At 34.0% G+C, this 17,261-nt stretch overlaps 1 protein-coding gene and 2 pseudogenes across 1 annotated transcript; 2 read left to right on the top strand and 1 right to left on the bottom strand.

The window, feature by feature from the left end:
• Window positions 1–369: 369 nt before the first annotated feature.
• LOC100248656 (glutamate receptor 2.1-like) lies at window positions 370–2,484 on the top strand (annotated as a pseudogene).
• A 1,308-nt stretch (window positions 2,485–3,792) lies between these two features.
• Window positions 3,793–6,412, top strand: LOC132253630 (glutamate receptor 2.8-like; annotated as a pseudogene).
• A 5,712-nt stretch (window positions 6,413–12,124) lies between these two features.
• Window positions 12,125–16,908, bottom strand: LOC100243515 (glutamate receptor 2.7). The gene is made up of 4 exons (XM_002270900.5): window positions 16,499–16,908; window positions 13,299–14,614; window positions 12,847–13,159; window positions 12,125–12,625 (listed from the first exon to the last, which is right to left on the bottom strand). The coding sequence occupies exons 1-4, from the start codon at window positions 16,767–16,769 to the stop codon at window positions 12,402–12,404; spliced, it is 2,124 nt and encodes a 707-aa protein (XP_002270936.2). The 5' UTR covers window positions 16,770–16,908; the 3' UTR covers window positions 12,125–12,401.
• Window positions 16,909–17,261: the final 353 nt, after the last annotated feature.

The raw sequence follows: 17,261 nt of genomic DNA on the forward strand, positions 1-17,261 counted from the left end.
GATTCCATTTATTTTATTTTTTTAAATATAAATGATAAAAACAAATTGGAGTCGGAAAATGGGAGCGACTTTCTTCCATCTCAAGGAGCATAGAAGTTCCACGCATCCACGGTGTACTCAAGAAGTATTCCTTTCTATTCACCAGACCAGGTGGATCCTCTTTCCCTACGTTGTACAGTCGTAGTGTGGTCTTTCTTGGATGCTGCTGATTCCTACTTTTCAAATTCTAAATACCAAAAATGATATCTTTATTCTCCCAAACATTAGGAATCCCAAAGCCTCCCATAAAACTTCAGAATGAGAAACAACCTTGCCCAACTCCCTTTATATCGCTTCGGCTGTCTATCTTTATGGATTTTCTTCACGGAGATGGCCATGTCACGGAACACAACAATACCGGTTAAAGTGGGAGTGGTTCTTGACATGGATACATGGCTGGGGAAGATGGGCTTGAGCTGCATCTCCATGGCCCTCTCAGACTTCTATGCCTCTCATGGGCACTACAAGACTAGGCTGGTTCTGGAAATCAGAGATTCCAAAAGAGATGTTGTGGGTGCAGCTGCAGCAGGTACTCTCGTGTCATAAAACTTAGAATACATTTAGAAAACAATTGCATTATAGAGACATTTGAAGCAAAACTTGTCTTTGATTAACTTAATTCACTGTAATTTCATCATTTTCTTTTACAACCTCACCTCAACATTAGTTTTGTATCTTCAATATTTAACAGCACCTTCACAATGAAAAAGAGGAGAAGAAATCAACAACATTTTTTGCTTAACATCTCTAAAAACAATTAGATATTTGCAAATATATGTGCAGACACAGGTGGGAGATGTTGGGTTTTTTATCAGTTCAGAGATTCCAAAAATAAGATCTATAAAATACTAGTTGTACTATTACTTTTATTGCCCTTTTAGATGAGCGATTGATTATTAACAGAACTTTTAGAAACTTTTATCATATTTTGATTAGAAAAATTGATAAGTGGTGTAAATGTTCGGCATTTGATTAAGGGATCAAGATTGGATAAAAGAAAATTATAGTGAAGACATTAATTAAGACAAGTTGTTGAGAAAAAAGAGTCATGAAGTTGAACCATGCAAGATTAGCATGCCCATCAAAGATAGCAAAAAGTCTCGTTAAATTGTAGCACGTGTTTTTAACTAAACAACGTTTCTTGACTAGGAAGACGTTTCTTTGTTATCCACACGATGGTTCAAAGATGAAAAAAGTCTTCATAAATTTGATTTCCTCCATGTTTTAAAAGTCAACTCTAATATTGTGGTCATGTTCCAAGAGAATATACCATTTTAAAGAAGCATGGGAAGTTACCAAAACCGATGCCTATGATCTATGGTATTAAGAAATAATGTGATGCAGAAGTATATAAAAAAATAAGGTCTCCATGAAAGGCTCTACTGTATATGATCGAACTCTATGTTATGTTTATAATAAGAAGATTGATAATTTGTTAATGAATTCTACTATTTATGGGACCAAGTGGATGCATTTTCCTTTTCTGCACCTTGTTTGATTACTGATAATGTAGTAGAAATTGAATGAAACTTCAGACTCATTATATTCTAATTATTGTGAAATTCAACTCTAGATTTATTACGAAATGAGGAAGTTCAAGCCATCATAGGACTAGCATCCTCCATGCAGGCCAACTTTGTGATTGATTTGGGACACAAAGCTCATGTGCCCATTATTTCATTTTCTGCAACAAGCCCTTCTCTTTCATCGCTCCAGAGTCAATATTTTGTCCGGGCTATCCTCAAATATGACTCAGTTCAAGTACCAACTATAAGGGCAATTGTCCAAGCCTTTGGGTGGAGACAAGTTGTGCTCATTTACTTGGACAACGAGTACGGAAATGGAGTTATACCATATCTTACTGATGCCTTGCAAGAGATTGACACCCGGCTACAGGAGCGTCATTCATCCATCAGCCATTGATGATCAAATCCACGAAGAGCTTTACAAGTTGATGACAATGCCAACAAGAGTTTTCATTGTACACATGTTTACACCTCTAAGCCCACGACTTTTCACTAGAGCGAATGAGATTGGAATGATGGAAGAAGGTTATGTTTGGATACTAAAGGATGGATTAACTGATATCTTGAGTACTTTGGATGACTCAGTCATTGATTCGATGCAAGGAGTGTTAAGTGTAAAGCCTCATGTTCCAAGATCGAAACAGCTTGAAAGTTTTAAAATCAGATGGAAAAGGAAAATCCAACAAGAATATCCAACCAATGAAATCTCTGAGTTGAACATTTTTGAACACGAGATCCTAGCACTAACATGACGGAGGTCACTGGATTTTCCATATCAGTCTTCGATGAAGTGATGGCAGCATTAACATATCCTGTTCCTTATGAGTACATTCCCTTCAAGATGCCTGATGGCAATCTAGCCGGTGATTACAACAATTTGATTTATCAAGTATATCTCCAGGTTAGTTGAACTTTTTATCTTTCCTAGCACATAGAGGTAACTCTAGGTTTTGCTTCAATTATGATGAATTTTATTTAAATAAAACCCAAAACTGCAGCAAATTTTCCTGTAATGCATAACAGAATGGCCCTATTGTTTATTGTGAACAGAAGTATGATGCTGTGGTGGGAGATACTTCTATCCTAGCGAACAGGTCGTTGTATGTAAACTTTACACTACCTTATTGTTAGGGTGAATTCACAATATTCCAACAAACACCAGGATTTTTCTATCCTTTCTTTGTGCAAAATTACATAGATAATAGCAACTAGCAGCAATAAATAAATAAACCCATGCCACGGAAAAATAAATCAAATGCCCTAATTTTTACGTGGAAAACCTCCTAATGCGAAGAGAAAAACCACAGGACCTAGTCCAATTCAAACTTCCACTATCAACAATAATGGGTTACACTTGTCTTCTTTAGAATAATCTATAGAGGCTACCAAAATACATCAAGAGCACATATAGCCTTAGATTATATAATCTCTATTGGCAAAAAAAATTAAGGATAATTGGAGAAAGAATACCTAAAAACACGTTGTTACTGTTCATAGGCAGTAACACCAGTTCTCGAGCTCAAAATCTAATCTCCACCGTTCAAATTGTAGCTACTCGAGTTTTGAATCTTTCCTCCAAATTTCAACTCGATTGGACCATAAATAAAGTGGGATTGACTCTTTGATGAAATCTGGGTAATGAGATGTGTTTTGCCTTTCTCTCTTCTCTTCTCTCTATTTTTCCTTTCCCAATTACTTTCTATTTTTGTTTATTTATTTATTTATTTTATTGTAACTTACTTGGGCCCCAAGCATATGGGGCCTACTCCCTCACATACGAGGGAGCCCAACAAATCTCCCCCTCCCGACTATGTGAGGGGCTTTACCAAGCCCGCTTGCTTTCTATAGAATTGTAGCTTCTCTGTAGGTATTGGTTTTGTCATCATATTTGATCCATTCTCATCAATATAGATTTTCTCAAGGCAAAACAATTTGATCTCTAGTGCATCATGAATCCAATGATATCTCACATCAATATGCTTGGATCTAGAGTGAAAAGTTGGATTCTTACTAAGATGAATAGCACTCTAACTATCACAGTAGAGTAGATACCTTTCTTGCTATAAACCCAATTTTTGTAGGAACTTTTTTCATCCACAGTAACTCCTTGCTAGCTTCAGTGATAGCAATATACTTAGCCTCTTTGGTCGACAAAGCAACACATTTTTGCAACCTTGATTGCCATGACACTGCTCCCCTGAAAAAGTAATCAAATAACCAGAAGTAGACTTTCTGGAATCAACATCCCCAGCCATATATGCATCCGTGCATCCTACATATACAATTTTGTTAGTCCCAAAACATAAACATGTCTTAGAAGTACCCCTCATATACCTAAGAATCCATTTCACTGCGACCATGTGTTATTTGGCAGGATTAGAAAGGAACCTACTGACAACTCCAATAGCATGAGCAATATCAGGCCTCATGCATACCATGGCATACATCAAGCTATCCATGACTAATGCATAGGGCACCTTTCGCATTTCTTTTTTTTCTTTCTCAGTTGAAGGACTTTGTTTGGAACTTAGCTTTAGATGACTTCCAAGTGGAGAACTCACTGGTTTGGCCTTGCCCATGTTGAAATTTCTAAAACCTTTTCAATATAGCTTTCTGAAGATAGCCACAATTTTTCATTTGTCCTATCTTAAGTACACCTGTCTTTTCTAGAATAATCTCTAGAGGCTACCAAAATACATCAAGAGCACATATAGCCTTGGATTATATAATCTCTCTTGGCAAAAAAAAAACAAGGAAAATTGGAGAAAGAATACCCAAAAACACGTTGTCACTGTTCACAGGCAGTAACACCAGTTCCCAAGCTCAAAATCTGGTCTTCACTATTAAATTGTAACTACTCAAGTTTCGAACCTCTCCTCCAAATTTCAACTCGATCGGACCATAGATGAAGTGGGATCAACTCCTTGATGAAATTTGGGCAATGAGATGTGTTTTCCTTTCTCTCTTCTCTTCTCTCTATTTTTCCTTTCGTCCTTGTATGTAGACTTTACACTACCTTACATAGAATCCGGGTTGTTAATGATCATGCCCATTATAGATAGAAGAAGAAAAAATGCTTAGGTTTTCTTGAAGCCACTTACTTGTGACCTTTGGGTGACAAGCTTTTGTTTCTTTATATTCATTGGCTTTATGATTTGGATTCTTGAACATTGAGTAAATAAGGATTTTAGGGGGCCTCGTTCACATCAAGTTGGCACTATCTTCTGGTTTTCGTTCTCAACATTGGTGTTTCCTCAGAGTAATTTTTCTTCCACCTCCTTGAATTTTATCTAGCAATTTATCTACTCATGTAATATTCAAATATCAAGCATATCAAGCACATCTCAAACACAATAGAAACTAATTTCTAGTATGGTCTGCTTGCTTGTTTCCCATGATTGCAACCTCTATTAATATATGGACATTCCATACAATATGCAAGTAATTTCAGGATAATTTTAATGTTTCATAAATTATTTGTATTTGACTTTATATTGATTTTTTGGAGTTGATTTTCTCTCATTCTTAAATTATGTCAACAAATGGGAGAATTGTGAGTAACTTGGCTCGGTTCATGGCGATAATATGGTTTTTTGTGGTGCTGATTCTTACTAAAAGTTACACAACCAGCTTGACTTCAATGTTAATAGTTCAACAGCTCAACCCAACTATCATCGATATAAAAAAAGCTGATAAAGAAATGGAAGCATGTTGGTTACCAAAAGGGCTCTTTTGTTCGTGGATTCTTGATAGAATGGATGAAATTTAATGAGTCCAAGCTTGTGATCTATGCATCTTCAGAAGAACTGGATGAATTATTTTCAAACAAAAGTTTAAAAGGTGGAATTGTTGCCGCATTTGATGAAATCCCTTATATAAAAATTTTCCTTGCAAAATATTATTCCAAATATATTGCAGTTGGACCAATGTACAAGTTTGATGGGTTTGGATTTGTAACTACTCTCTCATAACACACGTACTTGTATAAATTGTATACCTAGGTTTCTTATTTTTGATCATTTTTCAAGTGTTTCCAAATGGTTCACCCCTTGTAGCTGATGTTTCAAGGGAAGTCTTAAACATGACAGAGGGAACTAAAATGCTACAACTTGAGAAGACAAGGTTTGGGAAAACACCCAATTGTCCAGAGCTCATCAACTTAGTTTCTTCAAACAACATCGACCTTAATAGCTTATAGGGCCTATTCCTCATTGTTGGAGTCGTTTCATTCGTAGCTCTCATTACATGCATCACCACATTCCTTTATGAAAATAAAGACGCTTTAATAAACTTGAATCCCTCATCTTCCATATGGAGAAAAATTAAAGCCATGGCAACACGCTTTGATGATAAAGATCTCAGGTCCCATACCTTTATAAAAAATGATAAACTTCCAGACAAAGGGCATCAAGGCCATGGATGTAGTTACAACCTCGCCAGCTACACCAACTTCCCTTCAAGTCCACCAAGCCTTTTGATCCCAACACACAACAATTTTGCTTTCTTCGGAGAACAAGGAACACCTTTGTCTAGACATTGTGATCCAGTCAATCCAAATCGACTATTGTCTCCACACATATTATTTGAATATGAACTTGATAATATAAATCATGAGCAAACAATACCGCTTAAAATTGAATAACTGATCAATTCGTTTTTCCTGTTTACTTTATGTTGATAGCTTCTATAATGACCGGGTATTTTATGTCATATTAGAATTTCTAATTTGAGAAGTCTTCTATTGAATGGTGGTTGAAAAGTATAATAATAATAATAATTGGAGAACACGTGTCAATTTTGGATTGGAAGAATTTGAAATATTTTATCAGTTAATTAAGCGAGTTGAATTTTCATGCCATGTCAACTTTATGGTAGAAAATTTCTTAGAATTGTAGAAATTGAAAATTTCTGAAAACAAAAAGCGAAAACGAAAAATGAAAAATGAAATAATTAAAATTAACTAGAACTAATTAAGAAAAAAATTAAATTAAATTGCTTAATAATAAATTTAAGAAAATTAAAATTTTTGGGATGGTGTTTAATAATTTATTTTGTGTGTTGTTTTAAAAAAATGAAAATGAAATGGAATGAAAAATTAATTAAGAAAAAAAGTAAAATGAATTGAAAAAGAAAAACAAAAGAAATCAAATAGTATTAAGGCTTTTTGAATGGTGTTGGGTTGTGGGCCACTTAGTGGTTGTGGGGTCAAAATGCAAAATGAATAAGAAATGAAAAAGGAAAAGGAGAATAAAAAGAGAAGTGGAGTGGTAGAGGCTCTCAGATGCAGGGGAGAACAACAACGCCATCTACTTTTGGCTGACCGTTTTGACCACCAAACGAGCTTATTTTCGTGTGAAATTTTGAGGGAAAGTTCTACTCGATGCAAGAAACATTTCTACCATGGTTGATTTCGTTTTCAAAACTTAGATTGTTAGATCTATGGTAGGAAATCTTAATCCTAAAACTTTAATTTAATGCACTTTTCTTTTAAAAAAAAATTATAAATCTCATTATTGGAAGGTAAATAAGTAATATTTATGATTGTGAGAAAGTTTGTTGGGTGATTTAGGAATTTTCCTCGGGATTTTTGTGTGATAATGGAAGTGTCTAATTATAGAAAATAACTATATTTGATTATTGGAATTATTGGTGTTGTGGAAAAATTATGAAATTTTGGTATAGATTATGTTTAATTTTGGTTTGAATTATTGGAAATTATTTGGTTGTTCTTGGTAATTTTATTGTGGAGAAAATAATTATATTTGATTATTGGAATTATTGGGGTTATTGGAAAATTTTGGAATTTTGGTATAATTGTAATTTCAATGAGATTTGGACTAGTTGGAATTTTGTTTGATATTTGTGAATGAGGATAATTAACCTCATTGCATTTCATTTTCATCATGGTTGTGTGAATGAAAAATAAAAACTGTGAAAAGTGCATGAAATTGAAAATGAAAGAAAATAAAATAGTAATGAAAAATAAAGGCCCGTGTGAGGAGAATTAAGAAGGGAATAAGATCCCTAGGGTGAAAAACCCAAAAATCTACCCCGGGAAGACTCCGAATTAGGAGTGTATTTGGATACGGACGCATATCCTTCAATGAAAGCCCGAAAATGACAGTGCATTATATGACTATGTGTCACATATACACATGCATTTTTATTTAAGTGTTGAAAATTGTTGAATTGTTATCATTATAGAAATTAAAATATGTGGGTTGATCAATGATGATGGAATGTTTCTTTTGTGTTCACTTGAAACTTAGTAATCTCAATTAACCTCTTGGGTGTAAGGCATCCTACTAATCAATGTGGAATGCTCACCCCTTCTTATATTTTTTTTGATGCAAATGTAACTCATAAGGATCCACAGATGGGGCAGGAAGGGCTTTAGGATGCCTCAGGAGATTTTGGAGCAGCCTAATGGATTGTAGTGTATTTGTTATGTTGGTTTATTTTGGAACTTGTATTAGCAAACTTTGAAGCTATATATTTGTAATGAGACTTTATTCTGATTAATTTGCTCAATTATGAACTCTTATTTCTAGACTTTAATGATAATTATTATATCTTGTTGCTCTTGAGTAGTGGTTGGTATATTGATAAATTGGATTGTTAGTTGGAGAGAGCTCTAGTGTGATTTATGTGTAAAAAAAAATTTCAGAGAGTTTTGGTTAATTGCCAACATAAATTAAGAGAAACCCTTAGGGTCAAACCTTTGACCTAGGGTCATGGACCAAATTCTGGGTCGCTCAGAATTTTGGGTCATGACAACACCATTACCCACAACCATGGATTTCAAAATAAAAAAACGTATTTGTACTATAGCTATAGGCATTTCAGTTAACACAATGATGTACATTCAATTTAGGACAGTATAAATATAAGAAGATCAAGGAAGAATGGTTGAGCAAAGATGATGAGTATTCATGTTGAGGCAAGGGAAGATAAGTTGCTTCATAGATAATCATTTGGTCAAGTATGTGATGTAGGATTCCAAGAAAGATTTGTTACCTTTTAGGCATGAAATTCTTCTTTCTCAGGATTAGTATCCTAAGACATCTAAGAAGAAAGAGCACATGTAAGCAGTACCTAATACCTCCATAGTGGGTAGCCTTATGCATGCAATGCTATATACTGGGTTGGATATTTGCTTTGTAGTGGGTATGTAAGTAGATATCAGTCTAATCTAGGTCCAAAACAGTGAACAATTGTCAATCATATACTTAAGTATCTTAGGAGAACGGGAGATTATATGCTTATATTCCAAAGTGACGAGTTAGTACCCAAAGGATATACAAATTCAAACTTTCAGTTTGATAAGGATTCTCATCGGTCTACATCCAGTTTTGTTTTTACTTTTGGTAGTGCAATTGTTAGTTGGAAGAGTGTGAAACAATCTTGCATTATTGACTCCACTATAGAAGTTGAGTACGTTGCAACTTCTAAAACAACAAAGGAAGTCGTTTAGCTTAGGAAGTTCCTTATGGAACTAGGGGGTCATTCCCTTGGTTATATAACTCATGATACTTTTTTATGACAATAGTGGGGCTATAACACAGTCTAAAGAACTAAGAAACCACTAGAAAACACATAAAGAGGAAGTACGAGTTGATTCATGAGATAGTTCAAAAGGGTGATATATTGGTTGAGAAGATACCTTCTATAAATTAATTACTTGGTAGATCCCTTCACCTTGCAATTCGACAAGACACAAGTTTGTGCATAGTATCTTGCTAGAAAGTTGGAAACTTTGGAGAAAAACAACCTCCAAAAGTGTAAAGAACAACTCTTGGATTCTAGGAATCTATGGGAATGCTTGAGCGATTGGATTAGTGATTGAGCATCTTGACCAATTGAGCAATACTGGACTTAAGCATTGGAAACTGCATCCAATAGCTCAACTAGTAGAATGGTGCATCCAACACCCTTGGAAAAATTTTGGTGCTCGAGCGTTCATGACGATTGATGTTGTAAGGAACCCCATAGCTCTCCATTCCCTATCCAAGATTAAGTTATGTACATGAAAATTTTTGGTGCATGAAAATCTTCCTAAGGCTTTCTAAATCCTATTCACAACGGAAAAATAACATTTTTTAAAAACTAAATAGGATTTAGAATGTGCAACAGAAAACGATAACTTAGATTTGGATATTTCCAAATTTGTCAAAAATAAACTTGAATCCAAAGGTTTCTAAATATTAAAATTTAATTTAGATTTTAAAATTTTAATTAAAATATTTTTTTTTTAAGTGATTGATTTAATTTTTATATTTAAATAGCTAAATGTAAAATGTTTCTACATTTTTGCTATCAAAAACTTTATTTTGTTAGGTGTGGCTATATGGGAAAAATTAGTCACCAAATTTAGATTTGTCTTAGATAAATATAATGCAGAAAATGCTACTTATATTTACTTGTTCCATAATTTATTTTTTTCCATACTGTTATTCCATAGTTTATTTTTTTTCCCATATTGTTACGGAACAAATTAGTGAATGCCATTAACTTTTTTGTATTAATAATGTAAGTTATTAAATTGCAAAATATTATAAAAACATACTTGCCCCAAGAAATATAATGATTAAATTTTATTTTTTTCAATAATATAAACTTTGGGCCCAAAAATTTTAAATAACCAGTTTACTAGAAATATATATATATATATATATATATCCTACTTAAAAGTGATTTTGATTTAAAAAAAAATATATATTTACTACAAATGTATGTGACTGTTAAATGCCATCTATTTGCTATGAACAACAATTCATCACTGAAAAATTGTTTTCCTATGAAATAAAATGTTATTGCAAAAAGCCATTTCCTCCTATAAAAATATCTTCTTGGCTTAAAGCGTTACGGAAAATGGAGAAAATTGTTTTAATGAATTATCGAAAAGCTTGCCGGATCAGTTTGATCCAAGATCGGATTGAAAAGGATGATCGATTTTTTTTACAGGACATAGGTGACTACCTTAAATTCCGTCAAATTCACGAATTTATTGCTGCCTAACACAACAGGTCAACTTCCTGTGTCTTATCTGTATATTTAACATGATAAATATACCTTATCATGTTAAAACAAACACACACCTTAAATTGTTATTATCATTATTCTTCCGTATATTAATAATACTCTTAAGAGTCTAACTCTTATTTGAAGTTGAATCATGGTGTTGATTGCATCCCTGAAAATGTTGAAGAGTTCACCATGGACTATGAGGTACTGTATCGTGGATGTGAAGATGATGTGGGTGTTGATTATTGCAAGACCTTTGGGAGAAGCATCTAGCCCAGGTAAATCTCTGTACTTATTCTTTTAGAATTAATAAATTTATTCTATGATCAATTAAATGCAAGAATTTTACATTCATAGAGTTTCTAGTATATTCTATATGCGGTTTTCCATGTACATCACATGGGCATGTATGATTGAATTTTATTTTGATATTTGATTATCGCATATTCATTACAAAAATTTATAAATAGGAAAAGAAAAATAAAAATTTTGGGTTTAAATCTTAAGACTTCTTATTTACCACTCTATAAGTAGTTTCAAGATTCAAGATATATAAGAAGTTTCAAATTACATTGATTAATCCATTGATTAAAAGTAAACTTCCATACAACTTTCAAATGGTAGAATTCACTTGATATGGACTAAGGAGGTCATTGTCTACAAACGCAAGTAGCACTGGTCACTGTTCATATGCTCTCTCTTTTAATACTTTTTTCTTTTGAAAGAGAAATACTTCTAATTATTGCTATTATTTTAACTTCAATTTGGTATTTGAGTGATACAAGCAGCTAGCTTTTTAGGTACTAGAGGTAACAATTCCATCTCAGCAATTACAATTGATTAATGAAATTCATGTAAAAAAAAGCATTCAAAGAAACTTATCAAGCATTCTTTACTAGAAAATGTTCAACACAAAAAGGCCCTTTTCCCCCTCATTTTTCTTAATTTTGCTATGTTTCTCATTTTATAGATTTTGTCTTAAACCTATATTTTTACTTTTCTATCTATATATACACAATACTCAAAATAAAAAATTAATATGGGAATTTGAGGAAACAAACAAACTTCCTCTTTGGGGTGGTAAATTGCTCACTTGTTTTGGACACAGGCTTATCTGTATCTATCATAAAAAAACTTCTGTTTGAAAAAAGAATCATTTCCACTAGGTTTGAAAGAAGATAACGGAAAAGGGCAAAAACCGAATCTTTTTTCTTCCTTACTTGTACTTAAGAGAGTTCTTCATATGTGAGGGAGGATTTTTGATAGGGTTGTTTCTATCATTTGAAAATTTATAAAATTTTTGAAGCTATCTTGGTAATAAACTTTAATTGGATTATGGGGGCGATCTTTTTGGGCTTAATAAATAAATCTTCGGCCATAACTTTTGGGCCGGGTCAAAAGAGGAGTGCGCTCTCTTCAATAGTTTTTTTTTTTTTTTTTTTTAAATATAAATGTAAGATATTTTAAATTGTCTGTGCCAGTGTCATAGCTTGGGATTATACCATGGGGGCACTAAAAAACCAAAATTCTGGGAAAATAATAATAATAATTGGGCTACGAATATATGAATATGATGTATTGGTATCAGCACATCAGTACCGGCCATCATCCTTAAGTAATTTTTTCCCTTGATCATCTACGTTAAGTCATACAGGCACAGATCCTTTATAAGATGCACATGGAGTTGACGTCAATTCAACACGTCAACTGAATTGGGCCAGAGTCATGGTGCTACTTTTCTATGAAATACAGAGTTGGGTATAATCAGTTATTCACATCAACTACTTCAGGTGCTCCTTTCGGCTCTTGATTTCAATTGGCAAGCTCGATACCAAATGCTGTCTCAGGAGATGTCTGCCCATTTGGACTCATTGGATCACCATATTCGGTAACAGGTCTGGAGAAAGCAAAATTACTCTGTGTTTGGACTGAAAGGCTTGATGGACTCGGCGGGTAGTTTGTGGCTGGAGAGGCAGTCACCACAAAAAACCATATGATCATCACGAACCGAGCCAAGTTGCTGACAATTCTCTCCCCTATAAATATGATTTAATTAATTTAGAATGCAAAAGAAAATCAACAAGAAAACATCAATTTTAAGATTGGCATACGTATGGAGTGTTTTCCAAAATTGAAGGAATTGGTTCAGTTATGTTTTCCAATCTTATTATAAAATTCCAAAATCTAATTGGCATTTCTCAACATGCTACATATATATATTGTGCATTTAAATTCAAGGAGGTGGAAGAGAAATTACTCTGAGCAAACACCAATGTTGAGAAGGAGAACCAGAAGATTGTGCCAACTTGATGTGAACGAGGCCCTCTGAAATCTTCATTTATTCGATGTTCAAGAGTCCAAATCACAAAGCCAATGAAGACAAAGAAACAAGCGCTTGTCACCCAAAGGTCCCAAGTTAATGGCTTCAGAAAGACCCATGCATTTTTACTTCTGTTATTGATGATGGGCACGATCATTGATACGCCAGACTCGGTGTAAGGTAGTGTAAAGTCTACATAGAAGGACCTGTTCGCTAGAATAGTAATATCTCCCACCACAGCGTCATACTTCTGTTCATGATAAAAGTAGAGCTAAAATTGGTGAGATATTTCATTGCAAAAGGATGGCAGTTTCCCTCTATTTGACAGTTGATGACCATAGTTGAATGAAAATCGTTGTGTATTAAGGAATCTAAAAGTCATGGCTAACCTGAAAATATACTTGAGATATCAATTCATCATAGCTACCAGCAGCCTTTCCATCAGGTGTCTCGAAGGGAACGTATTCGTAAGGAACAGCATATGGTAATGTTTCCATTACGTTTTCGAAGATAGCGATAGAGTAACCAGTGATCTTTGTTGTATTAGTGATAGGATCTCGCGTCACCTTCACAAATTCACTAAAACCCTCCTTCACTGGAACTCCTATCTTCAACTTCTTTCCGTTGGTAGGAAGCACCCAACCTTTAGGAACAGAAGGAGATTCTCCTGGCCATGTAATGGCTCTTAGATTGGCCTTAGAAGTAGAATTCGATCTTCTTACAATTCCATTCTCTGGTGTCCAAAATCCAACCCCTCTTTCCCCTTCACCAATCACATTAACTATATGGAAAGCTGATGTGCGTAGTTGCCCATCTCCAATTTGAAAATCTCCGCTAAGGCCTCTAAATCGAGTACTTAATAGTGAATGGAGAATATTTGGACCAACCGGGGAAACTCTAATACTCTCAAAACCGGTTGAATCTCTGGAAATGTTAGTCTTTTGGAGGCTGAAGTTTCCCGCGCCAAGTTTTTCAACTGCCATGGCTAGTGCACAAGCAGCATCGTAGGCCCAGAGTCCAAAAATATTCAGCTCAGAGATTTCATTGGTTGGATATTCTTCTTGTATTTTCTTTTTCCATCTGATTTTAAAACTTTCAAGCTCTTTGGTTCTTGGAACATGGGGCTTGACGCCCAACACCCCTTGCATCGAATCAATGGCTGAAGCGTTCAAAGTACTCAAGAAGTCGGTTATCCCATCAGTTAGTATCCAAACATAGCCTTCTTCCATCATTCCAGCCTCATTTGCTTTGGTAAAAAGCCGGTAGCCAAGAGGCGTAAGCATATGCACAATGAAAACTCTAGTTGGTATCCTCATCAACTTGTGAAGTTCTTCAACAAGTTGATCGTCAGTTACTGATGGATGAATGGGGCTCCAGTAGGTCACATGGGCGTCCACCTCCAGGAAGGCACTAGTCAGAGACGGTATGACTCCATTGCCATACTCGTTGTCAACGTAAATAAGCACAACTTCTCTCCATCCAAAGGTCTGGACTATTGCCCTAATTGCCGGTACTTGAGCTGAGTCATTTAGGGTAGCTCGGATAAAATATTGACTCTGAAGCGAAGAAAGAGAGGGACTTGTTGCAGAAAATGAAATGATGGGCACCCGAGCTTTACTTCCAAGACCGATCATGAAGTTGGCCTGCATCGATGATCCCGGCCCTATTATGGCTTCCACTTCCTCATTTTGCAAGAGGTCAACAGCTGAGTTCAGGAGCATGCATGTTCAAACGATAAACAAGCATTAAAATGAATTAATAAATTTTTACACTAAAGTGAGCAATCAAACTTTAACCAACTGCAATCAACTGTATAGATATTGTCCATTATAGACCAAAAAGGGTGTTTGTCCGTTTGGTCTCGTAATCTCATGAGAAAAGGCTGTTTGTGATATCTCATATTGAATAAAGGAGAAAGTTTTTGACATTGTATATGTATAAGTTCTTTAATCATATAGACGTATTTTAAAGTCATGAGAGTTTTTTGGGCTTAAAATTGATAATATTTACACGGTTGGATATGAATAATTACACAAATAGGGTACAAAAACCTTGTTTATCATATTTTTTGTCCTAATATAATAGTAAAATATGATATGATATTATAATTTAAGATGAAAATGACCCATTTATTGTATGCTCAACAAGATATATACAACTTTCAATCATTTAATAAAATAGGATCATTTGGGTTAGAAGTCATCAATAATCCATTTAATCCCTGTTATCACCTACTTTAACACAATTAAGGTTTATTTAAATTATTTTAAATTTTAAATTTATCTTAATTATATGTTAGCTTATTTTTGAAAATAATTTGCCAAAAGTATAATACAGTTATTATAATTTATTAATAAAAGTCCCATTAAAAAAATTAAAATCTATAAATCAGCATGAATATGAAAACAAGCACTCACCGTTAACCTAATTCCACTAATTTCATATCGTTTTCGACTTATGTTCACAAATAATGTCAAAATTGACGCCATTATAGTTTTTTAACACTGTTTACTACCCCTTAAATATCATGTGGTGAATATGAAAACCTCTTGGTCATTTCCCCAAGATATGTTATCTAGTTGAAACAATAAAACAAATAAACATGGCACAATTAATTGAGACTCTTTTGCAATAATTCTTGGTCATATCTGTTCTCGTTGAGATATTTTCTTAATTAATAAATCACGAGTGTAGTACTATAATCACAAGTGTAATACCATATATCTTGTGGGTTCTAAATTTTCAATTTTTTTTCTTTTTTTTTTAATTTTTTTTGGATCACTCTAAGTTGATATAAACAATGTTTTGAAAATCAGATATCAAACTATTGATGGAAGCTTGGTCCAACCTTTAGATTGGAGAACCCGTTGAGCCGACCTTGAAACGGACAGACCATTGAGCTGGTGAAATATGCTATCAGTTCTAGGTTGGCCAAACTTTTTTTTTTTCTCTCAACAAAAGCCTAGCCCACAGTGGAGGGGTGGAAGCCCAACTCAAAGTCAAGGAGTGGCTCTGTTGTGGGCCTTGTGGCAATTATGATTGACGAGGATGAAAGAAATTGAGTTATTGAAAAATCCAAAATTCTTAGAATTTGGGGATTTGAGCCATGGACCATCAGCTCGTGGATGGGCTATAACCACTCATTTAATAAAATTTAAAATATTAAAATATTTATATTTATTTTTATAATATTAAATATGAAAAATAAATATTATTATTTTTAATTTTACTTTTAATTTTATATATATATTAAAATTTTATAATTACTTTTAATTGTAATAATATATTCATTATATATTTATAATATTATCAGTAAATTAATAACTTTTCTGATTTATGTACCGGTTACGAAAATATTGAGGAAACATAAAAAATAAACTCTAATATTTTAGAGTATTCTTGCGCTTTCCTGAGAGAATACTGAAAGCAAATATCTTTTACTGTGCTAGTTAAACTGCTCTCAATTAAGTTTATTAGTTCTAAGAGAGATAAGACCAGCGAACTTCCTCGAAACCCAAATGGCTTGACTTCTAAAATTATTTAGACTGATGAGTTTAACACTTAAAGAAGAAGATCTAAGGGATAGTACCTGCTGCAGCTGCACCAACAACATCTCTTTTGGAATCTCTGACTTTTGTAACCACCCTGGTTTTGTAGTGGCCATGAGAGGCATAGAAGTCTGAGAGGGCCATGGAGATGCAGCTCAACCCCATCTTCCCAACCCATGTATCCAAGTCCAGAACCACTCCCACTTTAACTGGTATTGTTGTGTTCTGTGCCATGCCCTTTTCTATGAAGAAAATCGTGGGAAAGAGAAAGAACAAGAGAGAGGCAAGGAGTTGGGTAGGGTGCCTTCTCATCTTTGAACTCGTTGGAAGCTATGGTAGTCATAATATTGGAGAGAAACTAAGAGATTATTTATAGGACTTAGAATTTTGAATTTTGAAACCAGAAGCCAGCTGGAATCAGGACTACTCTGCAGTCAACTTGAGAAGGACGCCCAACTGGACTCTCGTCTCTTTATCGACAGCATGCAAGGAAACTGCTGTCGATATATTCTATGTTTTGAGAGATATTTAGTTTTTAATTAACTTCTTACTTTGTAATATAATTTATATTTTATGGTATTAAAATAATCATTTCATTTACTCTTTTTATTTTTTAACCCATAAAAACTCTTCTATGTGGATTTGACATGACTTGGAAATTCCTTTCCTGAACTTGATCATATTGTATTTAAGACCAGATATATTAATAGATGGATTTAATATGAATTGCTTTACATCTCATCCAAGTGTATTGTTACTTAAAAATATGAACCTCAATGTGTATAAAACCCACATAGTGGTGAA

The sequence above is a fragment of the Vitis vinifera genome, chromosome 4 (genome assembly GCF_030704535.1).
Source record: "Vitis vinifera cultivar Pinot Noir 40024 chromosome 4, ASM3070453v1".
In the NCBI taxonomy this organism is placed as follows: Eukaryota; Viridiplantae; Streptophyta; class Magnoliopsida; order Vitales; family Vitaceae; genus Vitis; species Vitis vinifera.